Source organism: Podarcis cretensis (assembly GCF_951804945.1).
Source record: "Podarcis cretensis genome assembly, chromosome: 6".
Lineage (NCBI taxonomy): Eukaryota > Metazoa > Chordata > Lepidosauria > Squamata > Lacertidae > Podarcis > Podarcis cretensis.
The window spans coordinates 99,935,139-99,956,754 of record NC_137175.1 but is presented as its reverse complement, the minus strand read 5'-3'; the positions used below and the strand labels follow the sequence as shown (position 1 = coordinate 99,956,754).

General features: G+C 43.3%; 1 protein-coding gene across 2 annotated transcripts in view; it reads right to left on the bottom strand.

Annotated features, from left to right (window-relative positions):
- Positions 1 to 21,616, bottom strand: part of SMG7 (SMG7 nonsense mediated mRNA decay factor) — a 63,737-nt gene that overhangs the window by 32,255 nt on the left and 9,866 nt on the right. For both annotated transcript variants that reach the window (XM_079981176.1, XM_079981177.1), the window contains exons 2-10: positions 11,934 to 11,965; positions 11,095 to 11,212; positions 10,551 to 10,683; positions 9,576 to 9,747; positions 9,222 to 9,293; positions 8,338 to 8,488; positions 5,119 to 5,254; positions 3,274 to 3,436; positions 1,531 to 1,687 (exon numbers count right to left, since the gene is read on the bottom strand). In XM_079981176.1, the coding sequence (XP_079837302.1) occupies positions 1,531 to 1,687; positions 3,274 to 3,436; positions 5,119 to 5,254; positions 8,338 to 8,488; positions 9,222 to 9,293; positions 9,576 to 9,747; positions 10,551 to 10,683; positions 11,095 to 11,212; positions 11,934 to 11,965 (1,134 nt within the window). The remainder of the gene's footprint in view (positions 1 to 1,530; positions 1,688 to 3,273; positions 3,437 to 5,118; positions 5,255 to 8,337; positions 8,489 to 9,221; positions 9,294 to 9,575; positions 9,748 to 10,550; positions 10,684 to 11,094; positions 11,213 to 11,933; positions 11,966 to 21,616) is intronic.

The following is a 21,616-nucleotide window of genomic DNA, read 5'->3' as shown; positions in this document are numbered from 1 at the left end:
ATATCACCCCTTAACCTCCTCTTCTCCAGGCTAGACATGCCCAGCTCCCTTAGCCGTTCCTCATAAGGCATCGTTTCCAGGCCTTTGACCATTTTGGTTGCCCTCCTCTGGACACGTTCCAGTTTGTCAGTGTCCTTCTTGAACTGTGGTGCCCAGAACTGGACACAGTACTCCAGGTGAGGTCTGACCAGAGCAGAATACAGTGGCACTATTATGAGTCTGACCAAACTGAGGGAGGCAGTGGAAGGCAGGAGTGCCTGGTGTGCTCTGGTCCATGGGGTCACGAAGAGTCGGACACGACTAAACGACTAAACAACAACAAATGCCATCATGGAATGAAGGTGGCATATAAGTCAAACAACTACTACTGCACACATATGATAGCCACCATCTCAATTCAGGGAGAGCAAGTGCCACATTGGTGGCTGGAAATTCTGACACAGGAAAACACTTTAGAAAACTACTATCCCAGCCTAGGTCAAACTCACAGTATCACTCAGGCAAGTAATCACTGTAGTGGCTGCCTAGAATAAATAACATATTTTAGGAGAGAGGTATAGAAAAACAGTGAGTACTGAAGAAACTTGGAAGCAAGTGGAAGAATGTATCCTGCTTCTGGAACTGACTGGGTTATTTATCCTGCTGGAACAGGATAAATTTATCTGTCCTGCTGGGTCCAAAACACATTGCTAGCAAATGGGTATGACGCTGGAGACCATGGGTGGGGATGCTTCTGAAAAGCAGGTAAGATTCAGGGAGCAGTTAGCTTACACAGAACTGAAGGTTGCAGTGATCCCCACCCTTACTGACAACTTCTGTTATAGGCCCAGTTAGCACTCGGAAGCAATTACAGAGGAAGTAAGGTAAAGGTAAAGGGACCCCTGACCATTAGGTCCAGTCGTGACCGACTCTGGGGTTGCGGCGCTCATCTCGCTTTATTGGCCAAGAGAGCCGGCGTACAGCTTCCCGGTCATGCAGCCAGCATGACTAAGCCGCTTCTGGTGAACCAGAGCAGTGCACGGAAACACCTTTTACCTTCCCGCAGGAGTGGCACCTATTTATCTACTTGCACTTTGACGTGCTTTTGAACTACTAGGTTGGCAGGAGCAGGGACTGAACAATGGGAGCTCACCCCGTCATGGGGATTCGAACCGCTGACCTTCTGATCGGCAAGTCCTAGGCTCTGTGGTTTTAAACCACAGCGCCACCCACATCCCTACAAAGGAAATAAGTTTCTACTATAAACCTGTGTATTCCTTGGCTCAGTAATCCTTACCACCACCCTGAAATGTTTTGCAGATATTGCAGATACAGGGTTGCAAGTAAAATGTGGTGGCTTGCCTAGGACCACTGGAGAATGTTCACAGCAGAGACAAGATCTGTACCAGGGACTTCCGGTTCAAAACTCATGTCAGTTTGCTATACTAGCACCTATTCTAATGTCCAACTTCTATCACAAATTCTTCATTGGTACACCATTTCATCCAAATGACAAACGGGGGGAAACACCCATGAAAACACAAGACTCACTATTGTCTTTCATCAACCACAGCTTCCTGAAATACGCTGGGTCTAAGTTTCAGCCAGTCCATTGAAACTTTAAGTGCAGGAAGGGGATAGGAACCCCAAGACTCTTCCTGGTAATCATTCTGGAGAGGACACTTGCACAGGATTCCAAGAAAAGACACTGGAAGAAAAGATATATGCTCTCATGATGATCAGCAAGCATTATACATTTGGTATGCTACCTCACTTTGCTACTTTATCCAACCCCAGTTCTCAAGGGGCAGAGTTGGATTAGGTTTCCCTGTGAAAAACACTTTAAAAAGACAATATGCAGGCAGCAGATAGCAAAAAATTAGGTCCTCATCAACAGAAGGCTAAGATGACTGCAGAAATGTTTCAGACATATAGCATTTAGTGGGTTGCAGCCCTTTCAATCACTAGCTAATAGTATACAGTGGTACCTTGGGTTACAGACGCTTCAGGTTACAGACTCCACTAACCCAGAAATAGTACCTCGGGGTATGAAATTTGCTTCAGGATGGGAACAGAAATCGTGTGGTGGCAGCGGGAGGCCCGATTAGCTAAAGTGGTACCTCAGGTTAAGAACGGACCTCCAGAACGAATTAAGTTCTTAACCCGAGGTACCACTGTACAATGTGGTTTCAATTTACTTTTTACCAAGTACACCATACAGGTTAAAGGGGGAGGGGTTATTTGTTTGTTTTTTGTTCTTGTTTTTATTATGTTTTTTTTTTTTTATCTTGCATCTTATATTTGTATGCTATGAACCGCCCTGAGATGTACAGATGAAGTACGGTATACAGTGGTACCTCGGGTTAAGTACTTAATTTGTTCCGGAGGTCCGTTCTTAACCTGAAACTGTTCTTAACCTGAAGCACCACCTTAGCTAATGGGGCCTCCTGCTGCTGCCACGCCGCCGGAGCACGATTTCTGTTCTCATCCTGAAGCAAAGTTCTTAACCCGAGGTACTATTTCTGGGTTAGCGGAGTCTGTAACCTGAAGCGTATGTAACCTGAAGTGTATGTAACCCGAGGTACCACTGTACAAATAACTAATAACAATAATGTTACAAACCAAACTTTAATTTATCAAAAGCTGGACAGCAGCTATTGCCGCTGTGTCGTAGAGTTATGCGTGTGCAACCCAGTATATGTGGCACCTGGGAAGAACTTGAGTCTACAAGCTGATTTCATGGGTACACAGTTAGACTATAACACATTAATTTGGACATGAATACATTTAAAGCGTTCTCTGATAGTAAGAGAGCTATGGACAGGTGATGGGTGTTCCAGTACTGTTGCATTCAGGATCCCCACTAAGCTGGGGCAGGGATGGGCAGACTTCAGGTTGTGTGATCACCCTACTTCTCTTCCTAACAGGCTAAGGAAGTGGGGGAGGTATTAAGAGTTGCTGATGCTATTCCAGCCACCACAGAAGCAGCTCAGAAACAGTTAACATCACTAGGAGCAACAAGATGCTTTTAATTTACTATTTCCCATCCTGTCCCATCAAACTATAACTATTTGAATCACCTGGCTGGACAGTTATCTTGCAAGCGCAGCATCTCCTCCTCCTCCTCCTCCTCCTCGTGTGGCTCAAGAGAAACTGACTAGTCATCAACAAGTGAACTAACTTAGAATCTCATATCTAGTTTCCAGCAGACTTGACTATGTAACAATCGTCCTTAAAGCCTTGCAGCACAACAGGATAGGTTTTGCTCCAAGATCTGTCAGCTTTAGTACTTACTGAATAGAGCCAGCAACTGTGTCCAGCAGAGCTGTTCATCCTGACTGTAACTGTGCTGCTCAGTCTCATTGCTAAAGTCTCGTAAGTGATGCAACTGAAACAGGTTGATGACGGTAATGTGGACTAACTGCTGAGAATTAAAGGTTTTTTGGAACAGCAGCCTCTGTAACAAAAAAGGAAGAACATACACCTCAGATTGGGCAATGCATATAGGAACAGGCTTGACTGCTGGTGAGTAAGGACACTGACTATAGGTGTAGCCTTGCCCTAAGGGTGTCTTTTGAGGCACCTCTTTGCTTTTTCTCAGAGAAGTGCATGGCTGCCACATGCTTTTATGGGAGGAGCATTGTGCAAAAAGGGCAAAACCTGCTGCCTGGTGCCTACCTCTGTGTGGTCTTCAGACAGTAATCAACACAGGCGGATGCAATATAGATCTGAGCAGTGCAGGGAATTATTTTATTCCCTGGCTCCCTAATTCCTTGCAATGTATGAATCTCCCTTCCACTCACACCCTTAACAGTTGCAACAATGGGCTTGTTGCTAGTTTCTGATGTTTCACACTTATGGAGAAAGTGGCAATCCACTTTTTCCTGCTGACAGATGATACTAGGGATGAGGGAATCTTTATCACTCCAGGACTACATTGGCTACTCCTGGGCTATAGGTACTACTCGCTATGCTGGCTGATAGGAGTCCAACAACACCTAAGGGCCAAAGATGTTCTGTCCCTGGTCTGGACATGCGGAAATGTCAGGCTCATCTAGCTCAACTCTTTGCTCCATATTTAACAGCTTCGCCTGGGGTCTGGAGAACAGAGGTGCATGCATGAGATAGCAAGCCAGACTAATTGCCACGGTGCACTTTCTGGCTAGGACATCAAATTCCGGCTGGAATAATCACTGCTGTAATTGTCACACTTATATAGACTGTTCTCCTGTGTGCAGGTACGGTAGAATTGCAGTGCTTTTCCTAGTAACTAGCCCAGGCTGGACAAAGCACTGCTGCTGCATTAATGCACTTAGGCCATGAATTCAACATGTGGAAATGGCATTTTGTTATCCTATTTGATCTGTACTTCACTCGCCTTCCAAGCTGCATAGGGGCAACCATCATAAACCTTAGAATAAGTCTCAATGGGTGACCTAGTACTCCTGCATACACTTCAATTTTGAATACAAAAGCATTTTTTCCCCTTGGGCTTGTGTGCTTGATATTTATAATTATTGTTATTGAAGTTTAATAATAGTCTTTCTACAAGAAACCGGTATTCAAGGCAACATGCACTACCACAACAAAACAGAACCCTAAGCACTTTTAACACTAATAAAAAGCTAAGAAGAAAGAACCAGTAGGCCAGACCCAAAATCAGGAGGAGGAGTACAATTTCAGTTCAATCAGCCAATGGGAGGAAAAAAATACAAGAAAGAATTAGTCTTTCACTTATGATTTCTTATTACTGATAGATGTCTGTTGGCAGTGTCCATAAGTGGGACACTCCACAAGGCTCATGGTTCAAGCCCTTATTAATCTTATTTCAGTCACAAAAGAACATGGATCAATGCATTCTTACCAGATTTTTAAGAAGCATGGGGTGGGCAATAAATAAAAAGAGCATTTGTGTTCCTTCAGAGCAAGGGAACAAAGTACCAGTCCCCACACGAGCTGCTGGATAGCTCAGTTGGTGGAGCATGAGACTCTTAATTTCTGGGTTGTGGGTTCAAGCCCCACTTTGGGTAAAGGATTCCTGCACTGCAGGGGGCTGGGCTTGATGATCCTCGTGGTTCCTGCCAACTGTATAGTTCTATGATTCAGCATGAAAAGCAGGGCACATCTTGTGAAACCAACCTTGAACTGCTCCTCTAATTTCTCACGGAGAGGGTTCAATTTCTCCAAGTTCTTACTCAGATACACATGGCCATGGAATTTTATAAATGTCTTAATGAAATCAGACACTCCCCATTGAGTCTTCACCTCATCACGACTGCAATTAAGGAGATAAAAAACACATGTATTTTAGTCTTTGTAAAGCTAACCCTGGCACAAAAACAAATGCATACTGCTGACTAGCACCTTCTTTTAAGAAAGTTGGCGTCTTTGAAACAGGAGAGGCTGTAGCTGTGATTGATAGTTTTTCCCAAGACAACTGCACTGAAGATAAAAAGCAGTATTAACATTTAGAAACTCTCAAATTAAAAGAATTCAATCATTTGTGTAGACCACAGACAGCCACTCTGTGTAAACTGAGGGCATGCTGTGTTCTCCAGACAACAATCTAGAAGCAGTAATAATCCAGCAGAAAACACTTCATTGTTGGGAATTAACCACTCCAGCAGGCATTTCAAGGTAGCATTTGGTTTACTGTAAGCCGCCCAGTGTGGCTGGGGAAACCCGACCAGATGGGCAGGGTATAAATAATAAAATTGTTGTTGTTTGTTCCATTTTCTGTGGATTGTTTTTATGTACACCACTTGGAAATGCAAGTAAGTAGGTGGAAATATATTCATATAGACAAGTTTGTGCATTTACCAATCTTCCTACAGACATAAAAATATAAAGCTGTAATTGTGCCATCCCCTTTGGAGGATTTGGAGTGTTACATCACAATCCTGGATTTGCATGAAGTCAGGGTAGTGGAGGGGAAGCAAAAGATAAGGCAGGTTTTAAAATGGCAGCAGAGGTTTGTATAAAGCAAGACCCTGAGAATATGGGAGGGGCATGAAGGAGCTGTGAGGATATACCCTTCCACCCAAATATTCCATAGTACCTTCCCACACATTTTTCACTCCTGGTATCATGTGTTGTCTTCATACATGAAGTTCCAGATTCAATGAAATAATTTAGAAGATATAGCTTGTGCCCCAACGAGGTCACTTTGGTGCTGCTAACACACCAAAACAATGTGGAAGCAAGCAGTTACAAGAGGAAGAGGAAGAAGAAGAGTTTGGATTTGATATCCCGCTTTATCACTACCCTAAGCAGTCTCAAAGCGGCTCACATTCTCCTTTCCCTTCCTCCCCCACAGCAAACACTCTGTGAGGTGAGTGGGGCTGAGAGACTTCAAAGAAGTGTGACTGGCCCAAGGTCACCCAGCAGATGCATGTGGAAGAGTGGAGACGCGAACCCAGTTCCCCAGATTGCAAGTCCACCACTCTTAACCACTACACCACACTGGCTCTGGTCTCCGCAAGTTACTGGTCTCCGCAGCTACAAAAGACTCTGTGATTCTCCAGCAGTTTGACTTCACCCCTGGAAGTGCACTCCATTGTCCCTCAAGACAGATGAATGCCAACATCAGCTGAACTTAACCTTCTCTAAATGAACAAGCTAATATTCTATTAATCTTAAGGATACAGTGACATATGCCAGTATTGTGTGCATGCATGAAGAAGGCTGCACAGAAGGGAACAGGAAGAAGTATGGAAATGGGGGTGCCAGGGACAGGTAAGAAAGGAGGAAGGAAGAAATAGAAGAGGGTGAAAGTGATTGTGTTATGTGTGTGTGCGCGCACACACACAAACGCGCACACACGGGGGGGCAGCAAAATATGAGGGAGAAGACAAAAAAATGGGGTAATCTCTGTAAGGAAGACTTGAAAAAAGGAGTGTGGAGGGGAAATGTGAGAAAGAGGATACAATGGGGGCTTGAAAAAAATGAGTAGGGGGAATGGGCATGGGGCTGAAGATGAAAGCAGGGGCATGAAAGCGGCTGAAGAACAGGATGGGGTGGTGGCTTCATAACTTGGTGGAAGGTGAAAATGGTGCTTAGTGGTTGCATTGTGTATGGGGGAGAAAGATGCAGGAAGTTACTATGGGGGTGGTTTGTGCACAATGGAATTGCACAAAAGAAAGGAGAGGAAGGATGGACACGGGGGAGAAAGTGGCAATGGAGTTAGGAAGGTGAAAAGCAAGCTCCCAGTCACCAGTCCAGCTGCCGCATTCTGGATTAGTTGTAGTTTCTGAGTCACCTTCAAAGGTAGCCCCACACAGAGTGCACTGAGACAAAGCACAGGCAAGCAGGGTCTCAGCTGGCGTACCAGATGGAGCTGGTAGACAGCCATCCTAGACACAAAATTAACCTGCAACTCCAAGGACAGCTGCAAGTCCAAAATGACCCCCAGGCTATGGACCTGGTCCTTCAAGGACACAGTGACCCCCATTCAGGACCGGGGAGTCCTCCACACCTGACCCCCGGAAACAGTACTTCTGTCTTGTCGGGAATCAACCTCAATCCGTTAACCACCATCCATCCTCCAACCACCTCCAGACACTCACACAGGATGTTCTTAACCTTCACTGGTTCCAATTTAAACGAGAGGTCCAGCTGGGATTCATCTGCGTACTGGTGAGCACCCAGCCCAAACTCCCTGATTATCTCTCCAGCGGGTTCATATAGATCAGACATGTCCAACTTTCAAGAGACTGAAATCTATTCCCACTATTAAAAAACTGGCAGTGATCTACCAAAGTGGCTGAGTGTTTTTTTTTAGGGAGTCAAAGTTGTTGAGGTTTTTAGGAAGTCTATGTTGGTATCAAAAGCTGTTGAGAAATCCAGAACCAGGGAACAGCTTTCACCTCTGTCCCTAGCCCATGGGAGATCACTGGCCAGCACAACCAAGGTGGTTTCAGTCACATGATAAAGAATTCTGACAAGTCTGAGAGGAGTCTGGGGTGGGGACACTGGCGGCAGAGCTTGTATGCACTCCTGCGCCTCTATTTTTAACCACTGTGTGTTCAGGCAAATACTTGTAGCCCATTTTGCAAAAACGTAAGTATACTGACATAACAAAACCTTGCCCTGTCTGTAACTAATTTGTGTGAAAATTCAATGGCACTGTCATATCAAATTTACAATCACAGGGGCAGAATAAATGTTTTGTTGCTACTATTAACCTGTAGGAGGCACAGAGGAAAAGAAATTACTTACTTGTAACTTGATGTTCTTTAAGAACTACTTATAAAAGACACATATATAAGTATTGCAGCATCTTGGAGAAAAGATTTATATTGTAGCAATAGCCTGAAGCTTATAAATGTTATCTCACTACCTAGAAAACATTAGCCTTACCTTTCCAGTGCTTTAGAAAGTGCTTTTTGTAGGTTAGTAGAGGCAGCTGGGAAAGGGAACTTCACAGCAATGCTTCTGCAGTAGTAGAAAATTGTGGTCAGGTGGTCTCCTTTGGAGGATGCTAAAATAGCCAGCTGATTGTAAGGCTGACCTAAAGTTTTTTTTTAAAGGGAAGAAAAGTTTCTGATAAAGTAAAGGACTCACCCTGTAAGTACAACCCAGTTATTTTACCATATTCTAGGCAGCAGCTACTATTGGAGTAACAGTTTTTGACCATGGTCAATAATAAGCAGGTCAGTCCTAATGTAATAATGAGGATTGCTTCAAAAACTGGCTTGCTAACATTCCTGTTATAACTTACTGAAGCAAAGGGACATGTAGTTAGCAGGTTGTGCCACGGGACACATCTCCAGCTGCAACACAAGTTTTTTTCTGATTCAAGAAAGGGTTCACTTAGGGGGTAGAGGAACAGAAAGGAAGAGCCTGAGCAGGGGACTGGACATGGCTGGAAGCAATGGAATGGCAGAGCTTTCCTGAAGAGGGAGGAAATATGTAGGTGGTTTTAATAGATAATAAAATACAATTAAACTATTTAATGGAAGCCACTATGGAGATCCCTCTGGATCAAACACAGAGAAAAATTGAAAGAATGATAATGAAATAAATATCCAGTTGATATGAGGTATGAACATTTTAGCTCTGTTATCTATTGCCAATCCCATAGAATTAATGTGGTATATGGACATCCTTCTTCCATGGAGTTCAGTGTTGAAGTAGAGTATGAAGATGGAAACTAAGCTCCACAGAACCAGTGGGATTATGCTGCAAACAACTGATCAAGAACTGGCAAACTCACCCACACAGACTGCATTCCATAAACTCACCATTGGATGGGACAAGCTGAGCTGCATGCCTGTAGTAAGACTCAGCCTGGCTGGTCTGATTTCTGTAGCGAGCTGAAAAATCAAGAAGAATTGCTGAAACAGAACATTCTACACTACTAGTCAATGTGCTACAGCCCACCGTTTCTTAAAATAAATAGGTTTTGTGAACTATTATTGTACATAGTGCTGGACTAGGAGCCTTGGTTTACTCCAACCTGGCAGGTGCTCCTATTCTCTCCTTCCAATTACATATTGCTATTAATACTTGACATAAACTCTATTTTTCACTGTCACTGCACAGCTTATGTATACCTTCCTCCTGCAGATTCTACTGTCCGTGTTCATGGTACTCACCAATGTCTCCAAGGTGGACAAGGCAGTGCTGGCATATATATGAGCAGGAGCTAGATTGTGGCTTCACAATGGCGCTGGTGTGCGTCTGTTTATTGCTGATAATTCCCAGTTGGGAGGACTTCACACGACAGGGCAAATCTACATTAAACACTGTGCACAGCTCCTGCAGTAGCTAAAATTAGAAACAAATCAATTTTAATAGTTATAGCAAAACTAGCAACCAGATAGAAAAGCCTGGAGGAATTGGTCAACTTTGAGTGCTATCCTTAATCCCACCTTCACTTCTATATAAGATTTAGTTCATGAAAATCTAAAGGACACAGAGGTCATGTTGTATCATTCTAAACTCATTTCACCTCTCCTCAGCTAATATTAGGAGAAAGGCCTTATGTCAGTGGCTAAACACATGCTTTGAATGCAGAAGGTCTGATTCAATTCATGGCATTTCCAGTTAAATAACTCTCTGACTGCAGGGCTGAGGCAGACCTTGAAGAGCTGCAAGCAGTTATGAGGAGACAATGTCAAACAAGGCAGACCAATAGTCTAACTCAGTATCAGTTATGTCCATAGGGTACCTAATGTTTCTACAAAAGAGATATTGCAAAAGCAAAATGGAATATACATGCATGTAAGAACGAAAGGCAAGTGCTTCTGGATTGGACCAAAGGCCAGCATCCTGTTTTGCAGCAGCTAGCCAGGTGCCTATGGGAAGACTCAAGCATCCCTCTCCCACTGCTGTTCCACAGCAACTGAATTTTAAGATGGATGCCTCTGAAACTGTGGGGTCACATACAACCATCATGACTAAGCACCAACTGACAACTTGGTCAATTTGTCTATTCCCCTTTTAAGGGTGTTTAGGTTGGTAGTCTTTACCACATCTTGCGGGGGCAAGAAACACACAAAACCTATTTGGTGCCATGGAAGTTATGCCATTTCCATGCCCCATGCTCATAGTGCAATCCCTCAACTCACCTGTGTGTAGAAGCCACTGGCTGCCTCTAAGAACAGAGAGAGGTTAGCCTGAACTTCACTCCGATTTGGATTTGATCGGTTTTTTGCTTGACCCTGTAGAGTTGTGATCTGATTCTTAAAGGCATGATTCCACCTACAGGAAGAAAGAGAAGTTTAGTCTCCAATGTGGGACACTCTTTACAACCCTGCCTCCCATTCAATAAAACAGCTTCACATGTGAACAGTTCATCCAAACAACAATACATACATTTAGCTCAATACTATATTACACACTTGTCCCATGTTACTACCAGCTACGTGTAATATAAAAAATGAAATAAAATAATCACTGAATTATTTATGGTTTATGTCAAACCACATTTCCAGTCAAAATTCACCTTTTCAAAATAATTTCCCAAGTGATACCTTAAAAGTTCTGTTAACAGCAGTTAAACTTTTTAAGCTGACATACTCAAAGATAAAAGAATATCCTCTGAATATGCCATTAATTCTGCCCAAAATTTCAGGGATCTCTGTTGCACATGCCCAAGTTTAAGATACTCACAGATCTTGTTCCACTTTTTTGTCCAATGCATACTCCAAATCTGTTACCAGCATTTTCTGGTATAAGTCCTGCAAAGCCTGTCTGGATGTCCAGGCCTCAGCTGGACCCAGCTTTGAATCTGAGTAGTAAGAAGATCAAGGTTTAATTACGATAGCACAACAACTGCATTTTCCTTGCCATTTCCTCAAAAGAGGATTCACCAAGATACAACACTTTCCTTTCTACATCAGCAAAGGCTGCAGCTGAAAACACCCTGTAATGCAAGATTTTGGACTGAAACTTCTCAGGGTGAAGGAAATGTGGAAAGTGTATTAATTTGCCAGTGTATTAATTTGCTTACTCTGCAATAATGATGGCACATTATCCTAGCTCTGAATTTCTTGAACACTATTTTGCGAGTTATGCTAGTACATCTCTTGTGTTTTGGGTGCAGAAATGGGGGCAGATATCAAAGTTGTGAGAAGCATTGTCAGAAGTAGAGGGCACACATTTAAAGGAAAAACACAGTTTACTGATCCTAGTTCATGTATTTTACAGTCATACCTCGGGGTGAAGTAGCTTCGGTTTGAGCATTTTCAGGTTGCGCTCTGCAGTGACCCGGAAGTAATGGAATGCATTACTTCCGGGTTTCACTGCTCGCGCATGTGCAGATGCTCAAAATGACATCACACGCATGTGCAGAAGCGGCAAATTGCGACCCACGCAGACGCGGGTTGCGTTCGCTTCAGGATGCAAACAGGGCTCTGGAACGGGTCCCATTCGCATCCAGAGGTAGCAATTGTGGAAAGCAGACCACCCAAGTTTCTGGCTGATTTGAAATGAAAAACAAAGCTCATTACCCGTCATGTCAGCCTTCAGGACTTCTGCCTGCCTGCAAATGAAATACAAAATAATAATTGTTAGAACCAGAAAGGGTTGATGAAAGTAAAAATCCAGCACATTCACATCTTAGGTGCCCCATTTTTATGGGCACAGTACAACCGATCTGAATTTCAATCTGGAAGACTCAAGGGTGTCAAAAAAGAATTTCCTATAACACATTAAGTGGGAGTAATTAGATGCTCAGCATCACATATCCAAAATTATCATTAGAAGAGGATGCATTTAACCATCTTACTGGGATACCAAACAATGGAAAAGTAGTGATTCTCTCGCTCAGAAAAAGAAAAGGAAGCCCACACTATAATATTTCCTCTAGGTCAGGTTTAGTGACTTTGACATTTACTTCTATCCTATTAAATGCCCCCTGAACACATGATTTGTAATCCTGAAACTATATATTCAGCAAGACTCTTACCATCCCACTCCCCATGCCATCCCTCAAAAAGTATTACCATAATGCAGAACCAAAATATTGAACTCATTTCAGTTCTGTTGAGAGACTTTGCATTGGAATAGGCATATGTAAACTGCCAAAAATATTGAAAAAATAAATTTCAAAGGTTTTTGGTCCAGGTAATGACCAATGGTATTAACCTTCAAAAGGAGTGGCGGAGAAAGGGGGGTGGGCCGGGCCAGGTGCCATCTTGAGGGGGGTGACGGCTGAACGCACCCGCTCCCGGTCCCCGAAAGAAAGATCCTGCTTTCTTCCTTCTGCCACGCTCCTTCTGCCACTGGTTGCCCTGGCGGGAAAGGAGAAGCGGGGCAGGGTGGGGGCTGAGGGTGGGGAGAGGTCAGCACCAGCCCAAACCTCCAGGACACCGACCCTGGAGCCCAGCCTCTGCCTCCTCCTCTCCTCCTCAGGGAGCCCGGCTGTGTGCGTGTCACCTTGAACCGGGAAGGAATTCAGCAGATTCCCTGGTTTTCAAGGAGTGGAGTTGGCGGGGTGGGGAGAAGCCTGAAGGGGTCCATTACCCCCATAGTGGATTCAGCTATAACTGTTTACATTGTGTTACTTTGGTATTTCGTAATGTTTATCTTATTGTAACTAGTATTTAAGACGGTTCTGCAGTAAAACTTTGAAACTCGTTCTTCCGGTGAAGAAAATTCATTTCTACACAAGATCCAGATGAGGGATTCCTCTGAACTCCAACAATCAGATATCTTGGAATCCATAAAGAGGCACAAACCCCAGAGCTTATCATCCCATTTCTTAGTGTTTAAACAACTTTCTTTCTTTCTAAAAATGCCCCTTAAACAAATGGTGCATTTCAAAATGAAGCTTCTCTCTCACCCGCCGCCCCCCCCCCGGCGTCTTTCTCCTTCATTTCCTTCTAGCACAAGCCTCTCTAGGCATTTGTTTCAGTTTCTTTGCAATTCTCCCCTTTCGCCGGCCTTGCAGCAAGGAGTCCTGTCCCCAGAAAAGAGAGAAGTGGGGGTGTGAGAGGCCCCAGTCCTGGCACAGTGTCATGTGAAAAGGGGCTTTTAAAAGTCACACGCCATGCAAGCATCAAAGAAGGGAGCCCCCATCATCCTTTGAGAGACAGACGGTTACTCCCAGCAGCCCTGCAGGGTAGGCCTCCTTAGGGCCTTTGAATTTTGGCTTTGGGCAGGGAGTGGGGGGGGGGCAAACCAGCAAAGATAAGTGAGGCAGAAAGGATGGGCGGACCGAAGGCAGCAGAGGCAACTTTTTCACTCACTCCCCCCCCCCCAAAAAAAACCCCTATGGGGTGTTGGGGCCTGGGATTGTGGTCTGTATATGCTCAGAGGCATGCCTTCCCTGCATGGAATTCCAGTTACAGAGCTATGAAAAGAGCTCTCCTGTGGGGAGAAAGTGTGGCCTGCGCTGCAGGGTTGCTGTGAGCCCCCTACCGCCCCCCCACCTCTCAGCCACATGCACCAAGCTGCCTTGGGGCAAAATGAGAGTGGCTGTTGTAAACCATTCTCAGCCACGATCCTCCTCCAAGCCACAATAAAGGTAAAGGTACCCCTGCCCGTACGGGCCAGTCTTGCCAGACTCTAGGGTTGTGCGCTCATCTCACTCTATAGGCCGGGAGCCAGCGTTGTCCGCAGACACTTCCGGGTCACGTGGCGAGCCAGTGCAGCACACGGAACACCGTTTACCTTCCCGCTGGTAAGCGGTCCCTATTTATCTACTTGCACCCGGAGGTGCTTCCGAACTGCTAGGTTGAGCATAATAATACAAGTGGTCTACACAACAGCGTTGTTTTATGTTACTCCCTCAGGCTGCCCACTGTGCAGTATAGAAAGCAGACTACATGGCAGGGCTGCTGTAGTCCACTGTCACCCTCTGCACCTTAAAAAAAAAGTTGAATAAAGAAATACAAAGTAAAAGGCAACTTAGGAAGAAAAGCAGGGTTTGATTTGATTTAATATTTGTATTTCGCTTGAACATAAATGTTGAGCTCAAAGTGTTTCACAATAATCACAAACAGCATTATTGCAATCTCTAACATAAAACACAGAATCATATAAATATAAATAAGACAAACAATGACAAATTCATTTTTTAAAAAATTATACAATGCAATAAAGTCACAATACTGTCCTCCCTTTGGTGCTGCCTTTTTGTTTGTAGCGGGGGTAAACACGACAGCCAGTTGCCCAGCTGGTCCAGTTTCACAGGTGGGGAAAACTGAGGCTGCTCAGAGCCTGCCACTCTTTCCCCAGGCAACCTGTGATGGCTCTGGCCAAGACCCTCCCTGCACCCCTGGCCTCTGGCTCCTGCTCCCCCTCCACTCTGGTCTTGAGCCCCACCAGCCTCCCTGGCCCCCTCTGCTTCTTCCTCATCTCCCAATGATTTCAGTTTCCTCCAGAGATTCTATTTGGTGCTGATGTTTTAAGAATGCTTTTCAAAAAATCAACAGACCAGTATAATCCAAGAAGCAGTCCCCAGTCTGGGGCCAGCATTCGAAACTGTTCTAGGCGCATTTTGCAACAGGGAATTTCATTAGCGCAAGCAGTTTCTGAGCTCTGGGCGCAGTACTGCACCTAAGATTTCAGATTAAAACTGCAGAGTGGAAGGAAAGGAGGACCTTTTTCTGCCTCCCCATTTCCAGCCACTCTCTGAAGACTGGAGAAGAGACCCTCTTCAGAATATTAGGGGGGTGGGCAGGGGAAGGACTAGAGCATGTGAAAAACAAACATAAGATTTTAGCTGCAGTTCATTCATTTTCAGCTTTGTATTCTTGTTATTAAAAAGTACGCCTAGACATTCTGTTGTTGCGCCCATAACCAAGGTTTAAGGTGCCATTTAGCTCCTAGCTTCCATATCTAACGTGCCTCTGCTCAGAAGGTCCTGGGAAGCTCCTTAAGACAGAGCAAGACTGAAGCAGATTCCTCTTTTCCCAGCTGGGTTTTGCTCTTCTGCTCTTCTGCCCCCCTACTTTAGCACCTGAAGCAGCCTCGTCTCCCTGCCTAACAGGAAGGCCAGCCCTTTCTCTCTTTCTTTGGCCTTCGCTATATCACAGGCCTAGATGCATAGCAAACGTTTTCAGGGAGCAGAGGCAGGAAGAGAAAGACTGGCAGCAGAATCAGAAACGGCATCAGGTTGAGATCGGCAAAGCTCTCTGGCTTAGCCATCTTGTCAATTGAAAACAAAGTAGCAAAAGGAATTGATGATGTGATTTCAAAATTTGCAGAGAACAAAGTTAGGAAAAAACGGTTTTAAGTGCTTATGCTCACAATGTTAAGTAAATAAACCCGAAAATTACACTTTCCACTGTGAGTATCTTATTTTTCCTTCTTTTAAGAATTTCAATGTGGGGGGGACACAAGAAATTTTCCGCACCGGGTACCATCTGACCTTGCTATGCCACTGTTCAAAAGTACTACATAATATTACATTTCGGAACTCCCCTCATATTGACATCAAGCAGGCAGCTTTGCTGTAATCTGTTCAGCACCTGCTTAAAACATTTTTGTTTAGGCAAGCCTATCCAGACATGTAGAAGTTAAATGCGTTTAATCTCTTTTTAGCTATTGTTCATTTTAATAATCTTGTTGATGCTTTTAAATACCTGCTTTGAACTGTTTTTAATGGGAAATTTAATGTTTAGTATTTTTGCAAACAGCTTAGAGGTTGCTGTTTCTTTTAAATACCTGCTTCTAACTGTTTTTAATGGGAAATTTAATGTTTAGTATTTTTGCAAACAGCTTAGAGGTTGCGGTTTCTCTATAATCAAGCGGTATATAAATTTTGTTAAATAGATTAATAAATAGATTCTATGGATTGATTGAGCCTATTATGCTTCCCATCTTTATTCACATACATGAAGTTTGCCCATCATGCTAAACCACAACATGAATAAGCCAGAACACTATTCACCAACCCCCTTTCCCTTCCCTGCCGTATGGGAGGAGTTCTGCTTTATCAAAATCAAAAGTTCCCATTCCCATCCCCTTCATTTACTGTAACAATAAATGAGCTATGGAGTGATGACAACTTTTTCTTGCACAGATCTTGACAACTGCAATTACCACCTCCTTAAACTTCACCATATCTAGGAAACTAGATCACCAAGTCCCAACACCCCTTCCCCTTTCAGCTGCTCCCCATGTCTGCTTTGCCAATTTTGAAAGGAATGCTAAGTGTACCCGATAGTCTAATTCAGGGGTCGGCAAACTAAGGTCCACGGGCCAGATCAAGCCCAATTGCCTTCTAGATCCGGCCGCGGACAGTCCGGGAACCAGGCAGCCGGCATAACGCGCACACGTCATGGTTTCTGCGACTCAGCCAGGCTTGGGGGTCAAAAGTGAGGCGGGCGGCTGCTGGCGACAAGCCCCTTCTCCGTCCGCTGTGCGCGCAGCAATCTTTTATTCTGGGTGGGTGGGGTGGGGAAGAGGGAAAAAGAGCCACAGTTCAGATTTCCACCATGGAGCTGCCGGCAACTGACCTCAAGAAGGGCAGTTGGAACAGCGGGGGCTCGGAGGCACCTCGGGAGCGACGCCCGCTGGTGTCTGTGGCAGCGGTGCTCCCTGCCAGAGGAAGTGGGGAGCACCTGGGCAGCTGCACTCCGAAGCAGTTCTGCTGGGGAGGCCGCTTGTTAGCTACACAGTGCAAGCCATGGAAAGGTAAATAGCTGCAACCACCTTGTCTCCCCTCACACAGGGAAAAGAACGTTTTTGCTTGAGCGGCACTGGCCTGACTTAGCTTGGCCAATGGTTTTTCCCTTCACCCACCCATGCGCACACACTCTCAAGGGCTGACAGAAATGGCACGCTTACCTTAGCCCCCCACCCCCCACTCACGAGAGAAATAATAACTGTCAACGGGGTTTTTTGCCAAAAATGTGGGTCATAATCATGGCAACATATAGTCTGGCCCCCCACAAGGTCTGAGGGACACTGGAACAGCCCCCTGCTGAAAGAGTTTGCTGACCCCTGGTCTAATTAGTAGTTTCAATGTCATACAGCAACAAGTGGTTGTGTAACATGCAAACGTGATTTGATGCAGAAGTCCAACTAGTAGAAAGGAGTTTCAAACTAGTAGAGAACTATGCATAACTTTTAGTTATTGACCCTACTATTTAACCATATTTTGAGACAATATTTCACAACACTTTTTATGGGTAAATTTAAAGCCTTAAGAGAAATTATCAGGCAGACTTCAAATGAAGGTGATCTACAGTCTCATTTCTATCAAGAAATGATGTACTGTCAAGTAGTTAATTATCTGGTTCTACTAAATATAACAGAACTGGTCTAGTCTTATCTTACCAAGTACTGTGTTAACTACCTGCTTATTGTCTGTCCTGAATCTTGGACAGATTCTAGTATTACGAGGAAGAAAACTACTAACCATCCACTTTTGCCACACCATGCAGTTTGCAGTTTCTATGTGAATTAAGTACACTAAATTCTAGAGCCAGAGAAAGCCAAATATCAGTAGCTTCAGTTTTATTCAACTGATTTATAAACCATCATCACTCTTCAGGATTATGCAGCTATACTGTAGTACCTTAGGAAAAAACCTAATGAACTTACAATGTGACCCTCCCTTCTAAAACACTAATGCTGCAACTCAGGATGTTGATAAACCTGCATTTTCTAAGACTCTCAAAAAATATATCAGATAAAATATGTTCTAGAGTTTTTGTCATTTGAACTATAGAAGAAGAAGAGAAGCGTTTGAATTTGATACCCCGCTTTATCACTACTGGAAGGAGTCTCAAAGCGGCTCACATTCTCCTTTCCCTTCCTCCCCCACAACAAACACTCTGTGAGGTGAGTGGGGCTGAGAGACTTCAGAGAAGTGAGACTGGCCCAAGGTCACCCAGCAGCTGCATGTGGAGGAGCGGAGACACGAACCCGGTTCCCAAGATTACGAGACTACCGCTCTTTACCAGTACACCACATTGGCTCTCATCCTCATCCCATCTTCTCTTTGTCCTGTGTTTAGAGAAAACATTTTGTTGTAGATAAAAAGTGCAGTTATGTTTTAACCAATGTATAAAAACAAAGATTTCAGATACATTTGAGTTATTCTTTGGTTCATCAAATGCAATCTATATTTTACATATAGCTTTTGCAAAGGCGGTTTCAAAACAAACAGACTGCCATGCTATGCTATGTTTGTATACTTTCCCCTAAAAATAGTCATAACCTTGACGTTCTAACACCTGCTGTCAAGGCTCCTGTCTCAGGGTCTGCTTCCTGGCAGCTGGTACTTTCACCCCCAAAGTATGCACCTTTCAATTCCTGCTCTTCCCTTTAGCAGTTTCTCCCACATTAAAATTACTTTAACTGACAAGATCTCACAATTGTCCAATGGAGAATCTGTGTGAGATGATCATTTAGAATAGTAGGTGCAAGACTAAAAAGGGCTCCCTACAGTCACTCGTCTAGTTCAAGAAAACCAACAGCTCCTTAGGGGTCAAAGGGAGTAAGTCCTCAATGGTCCATGCTTTGAAAAGGTTCTATGCTTCTTCATAATGCACAAATAAACTAAACTGGCATGCCAAATGGGTAGGAAGGCTTAACTTTGCAAGCAATGCATCAACACCTGTCCAGAATGTGGGACACTCTGGATGCAGAAGGTCCCAGCCTCAATTTCTGAGACAGCTTGTTTTTGGGTTTGTTTGTTTGTTTGCTTTTTAAAAAGAGACTAGGCAGATGGTGATGGAAAAACGTCTACATATGACTCTGGAAAACCACTGCCAGTCAGAGTAGGCAATACTGAGATAGAGAGACAAGCAGTCTGATCTAGTTTATAACAGTTTCCAGTGTTGCAATGAGTTTGCCGGCAACTAGGGTCCTTGTTGTAAATAGGTTTGCCCTTCACGCTACAATGCTAGGCATTCTGCTAGTTTGAAATAAAAGATGGCTCCCAGTGGAAGCAACCCTGCTTTGTGAATGGTCCCCACTAAGATCAGCCATTTTACAAAGTATGACCAAAGTAAAGGTCTGAAACAAACAATGAGTACAGCTAAAGAGCTTACATGTAGAACATCACATTTAAATAACCTGACTGTATGCACCAGCCTATTTGCTCTGAGCACTACCACAACAGAACCACACCTGCCTAGGCTGACATGCTAACACAAACAATATTGTTTGACTTGGCCGTTTTATCACCATTTCATATTATGCTTGTAAAACAGCTCTGGAAACTGTCATTAAAGGTGAACAATATATATTTATTAATTTAGATAAACAAGCACACACATTCATCTTTTTTTTTAAATAATATTTATTAAAGTTTCAAAAAAGTTACAAGAATAAAAAAAGAAAAGAAAAAGAAACAAAAAATACAAAATACAAAAAAGTAAAAACAATTAAAAACAAATCAACCTTTCCATATCTTGACTTTCATTTACTTGTTTCCCTGACCTCCTCACACCTCCCTTTTTTGTATTCTAGTTCAATTAGTTATTTCAGCAAATCCTTTCCATTTTTACTTTTATCTTAATGATTTATCTTAATATATTATAACTTTACATTCTCACCTGTTAATAATCCATCTTTAAATACTCCTTTATAACATTACTGCTAAAACCACATAGCTTCATTCCAACATCCTTCTAACATTCCTTAATTTTACAATATTTCTGTAGATAGTCTTTAAATTTCTTCCAATCTTCCTCTACTGACTCTTCTCCCTGATCTCGGATTCTGCCAGTCATTTCCGCCAGATCCATGTACTCCATCACCTTCATCTGCCATTCTTCCCGGGTGGGTAGATCTTGTGTCTTCCAATACTTTGCGATGAGTATTCTTGCTGCTGTTGTGGCATACATAAAAAAAGTTCTATCCTTCTTTAACACCAATTGGCCGACCATGCCAAGGAGAAAGGCCTCTGGTTTTTTCAGGAAGGTATATTTAAATACTTTTTTCATTTCATTATAGATCATCTCCCAGAAAGCCTTAATCCTTGGGCACGTCCACCAAAGGTGAAAGAATGTACCTTCAGTCTCATTACATTTCCAACATTTATTATCGGGCAAATGATATATTTTTGCGAGCTTGACTGGTGTCATGTACCACCTGTATATCATTTTCATAATATTCTCTCTTAAGGCATTACATGCCGTAAACTTCATACCTGTGGTCCATAACTGTTCCCAGTAAGCCAGCATAATGTTGTGTCCCACATCTTGTGCCCGTTTTATCATAGCAGATTTCACCATTTCATCCTGAGTGTTCCATTTCAACAGCAAGTTATACATTCTCGACAGAGTCTTAGTTTGGGGATCTAACAGTTCTGTTTCCAATTTTGATTTTTCCACCTGGAAGCCAATTTTCACATTCATCAATGGATTGGTGCACATGTTAAGAACACTTACACATGATAATGTGAAAAAGCAAATTATTTGGCCTGTGTTTTAAGATATTGTTAATAGTGCTGCTATTGTAAATTTTTTATATTGTGTTTTGATGCTGAGTACGCTGTCTTGAGTAAGCTATGCCTAAAAAGATAGCTTGTAAGTCCTTTTATATATGTGTCGTACCAATGGCTGTTATGCCTCAGATTTCAAACACTAGAGATGCTGAAGGAGAGAGGAAGAGAATGTGATTGCATTCTTATGTTCTCCCCTACCCACACAGTGAGGTCTTGCCAATGAGTTGCCTTCACAAGCAAGAAAGAACATCCTGCATGAGAGAACAGAAGCTACAATGAGAAAATTTCTTCAAAGATGAAAGAAATACAGTGGTACATTGGTTGGTGAACTTAATTCATTCCGGAAGTCTGTTCGACTCCTGGAATGGTTCGAAAACCAAGGTGCAGCTTCCAATTGGCTGCAGGAGCTTCCTGCACTCAATCAGAAGCTGCATAAGCCATGTCGGATGTTTGGCTTCCAAAAAACGTTCACAAACCAGAACACTCACTTCCATGTTTGCGGCGTTTGGGAGTCAATTTGTTCAACAATTAAGCCGTTCGACAACCAAGGTACCACTATATATTTGAAGAAACATAAAGAAAGCTAAAGAAATGTGAGGAAACAGTATCTTCAGAAAAGCTGATACAAGTTTTACTGCAGAAAGCATATCTGCAAAAAGTTACCTATCTATAAGACAGATCTGTTTATCTTTTATGGTTACATTGGTTCAAATGTTTGAAGACTACAGAAATACATTTAGGACCAATATAAAGTTTGCAGGCAAACCAATCCCACTGACTTTG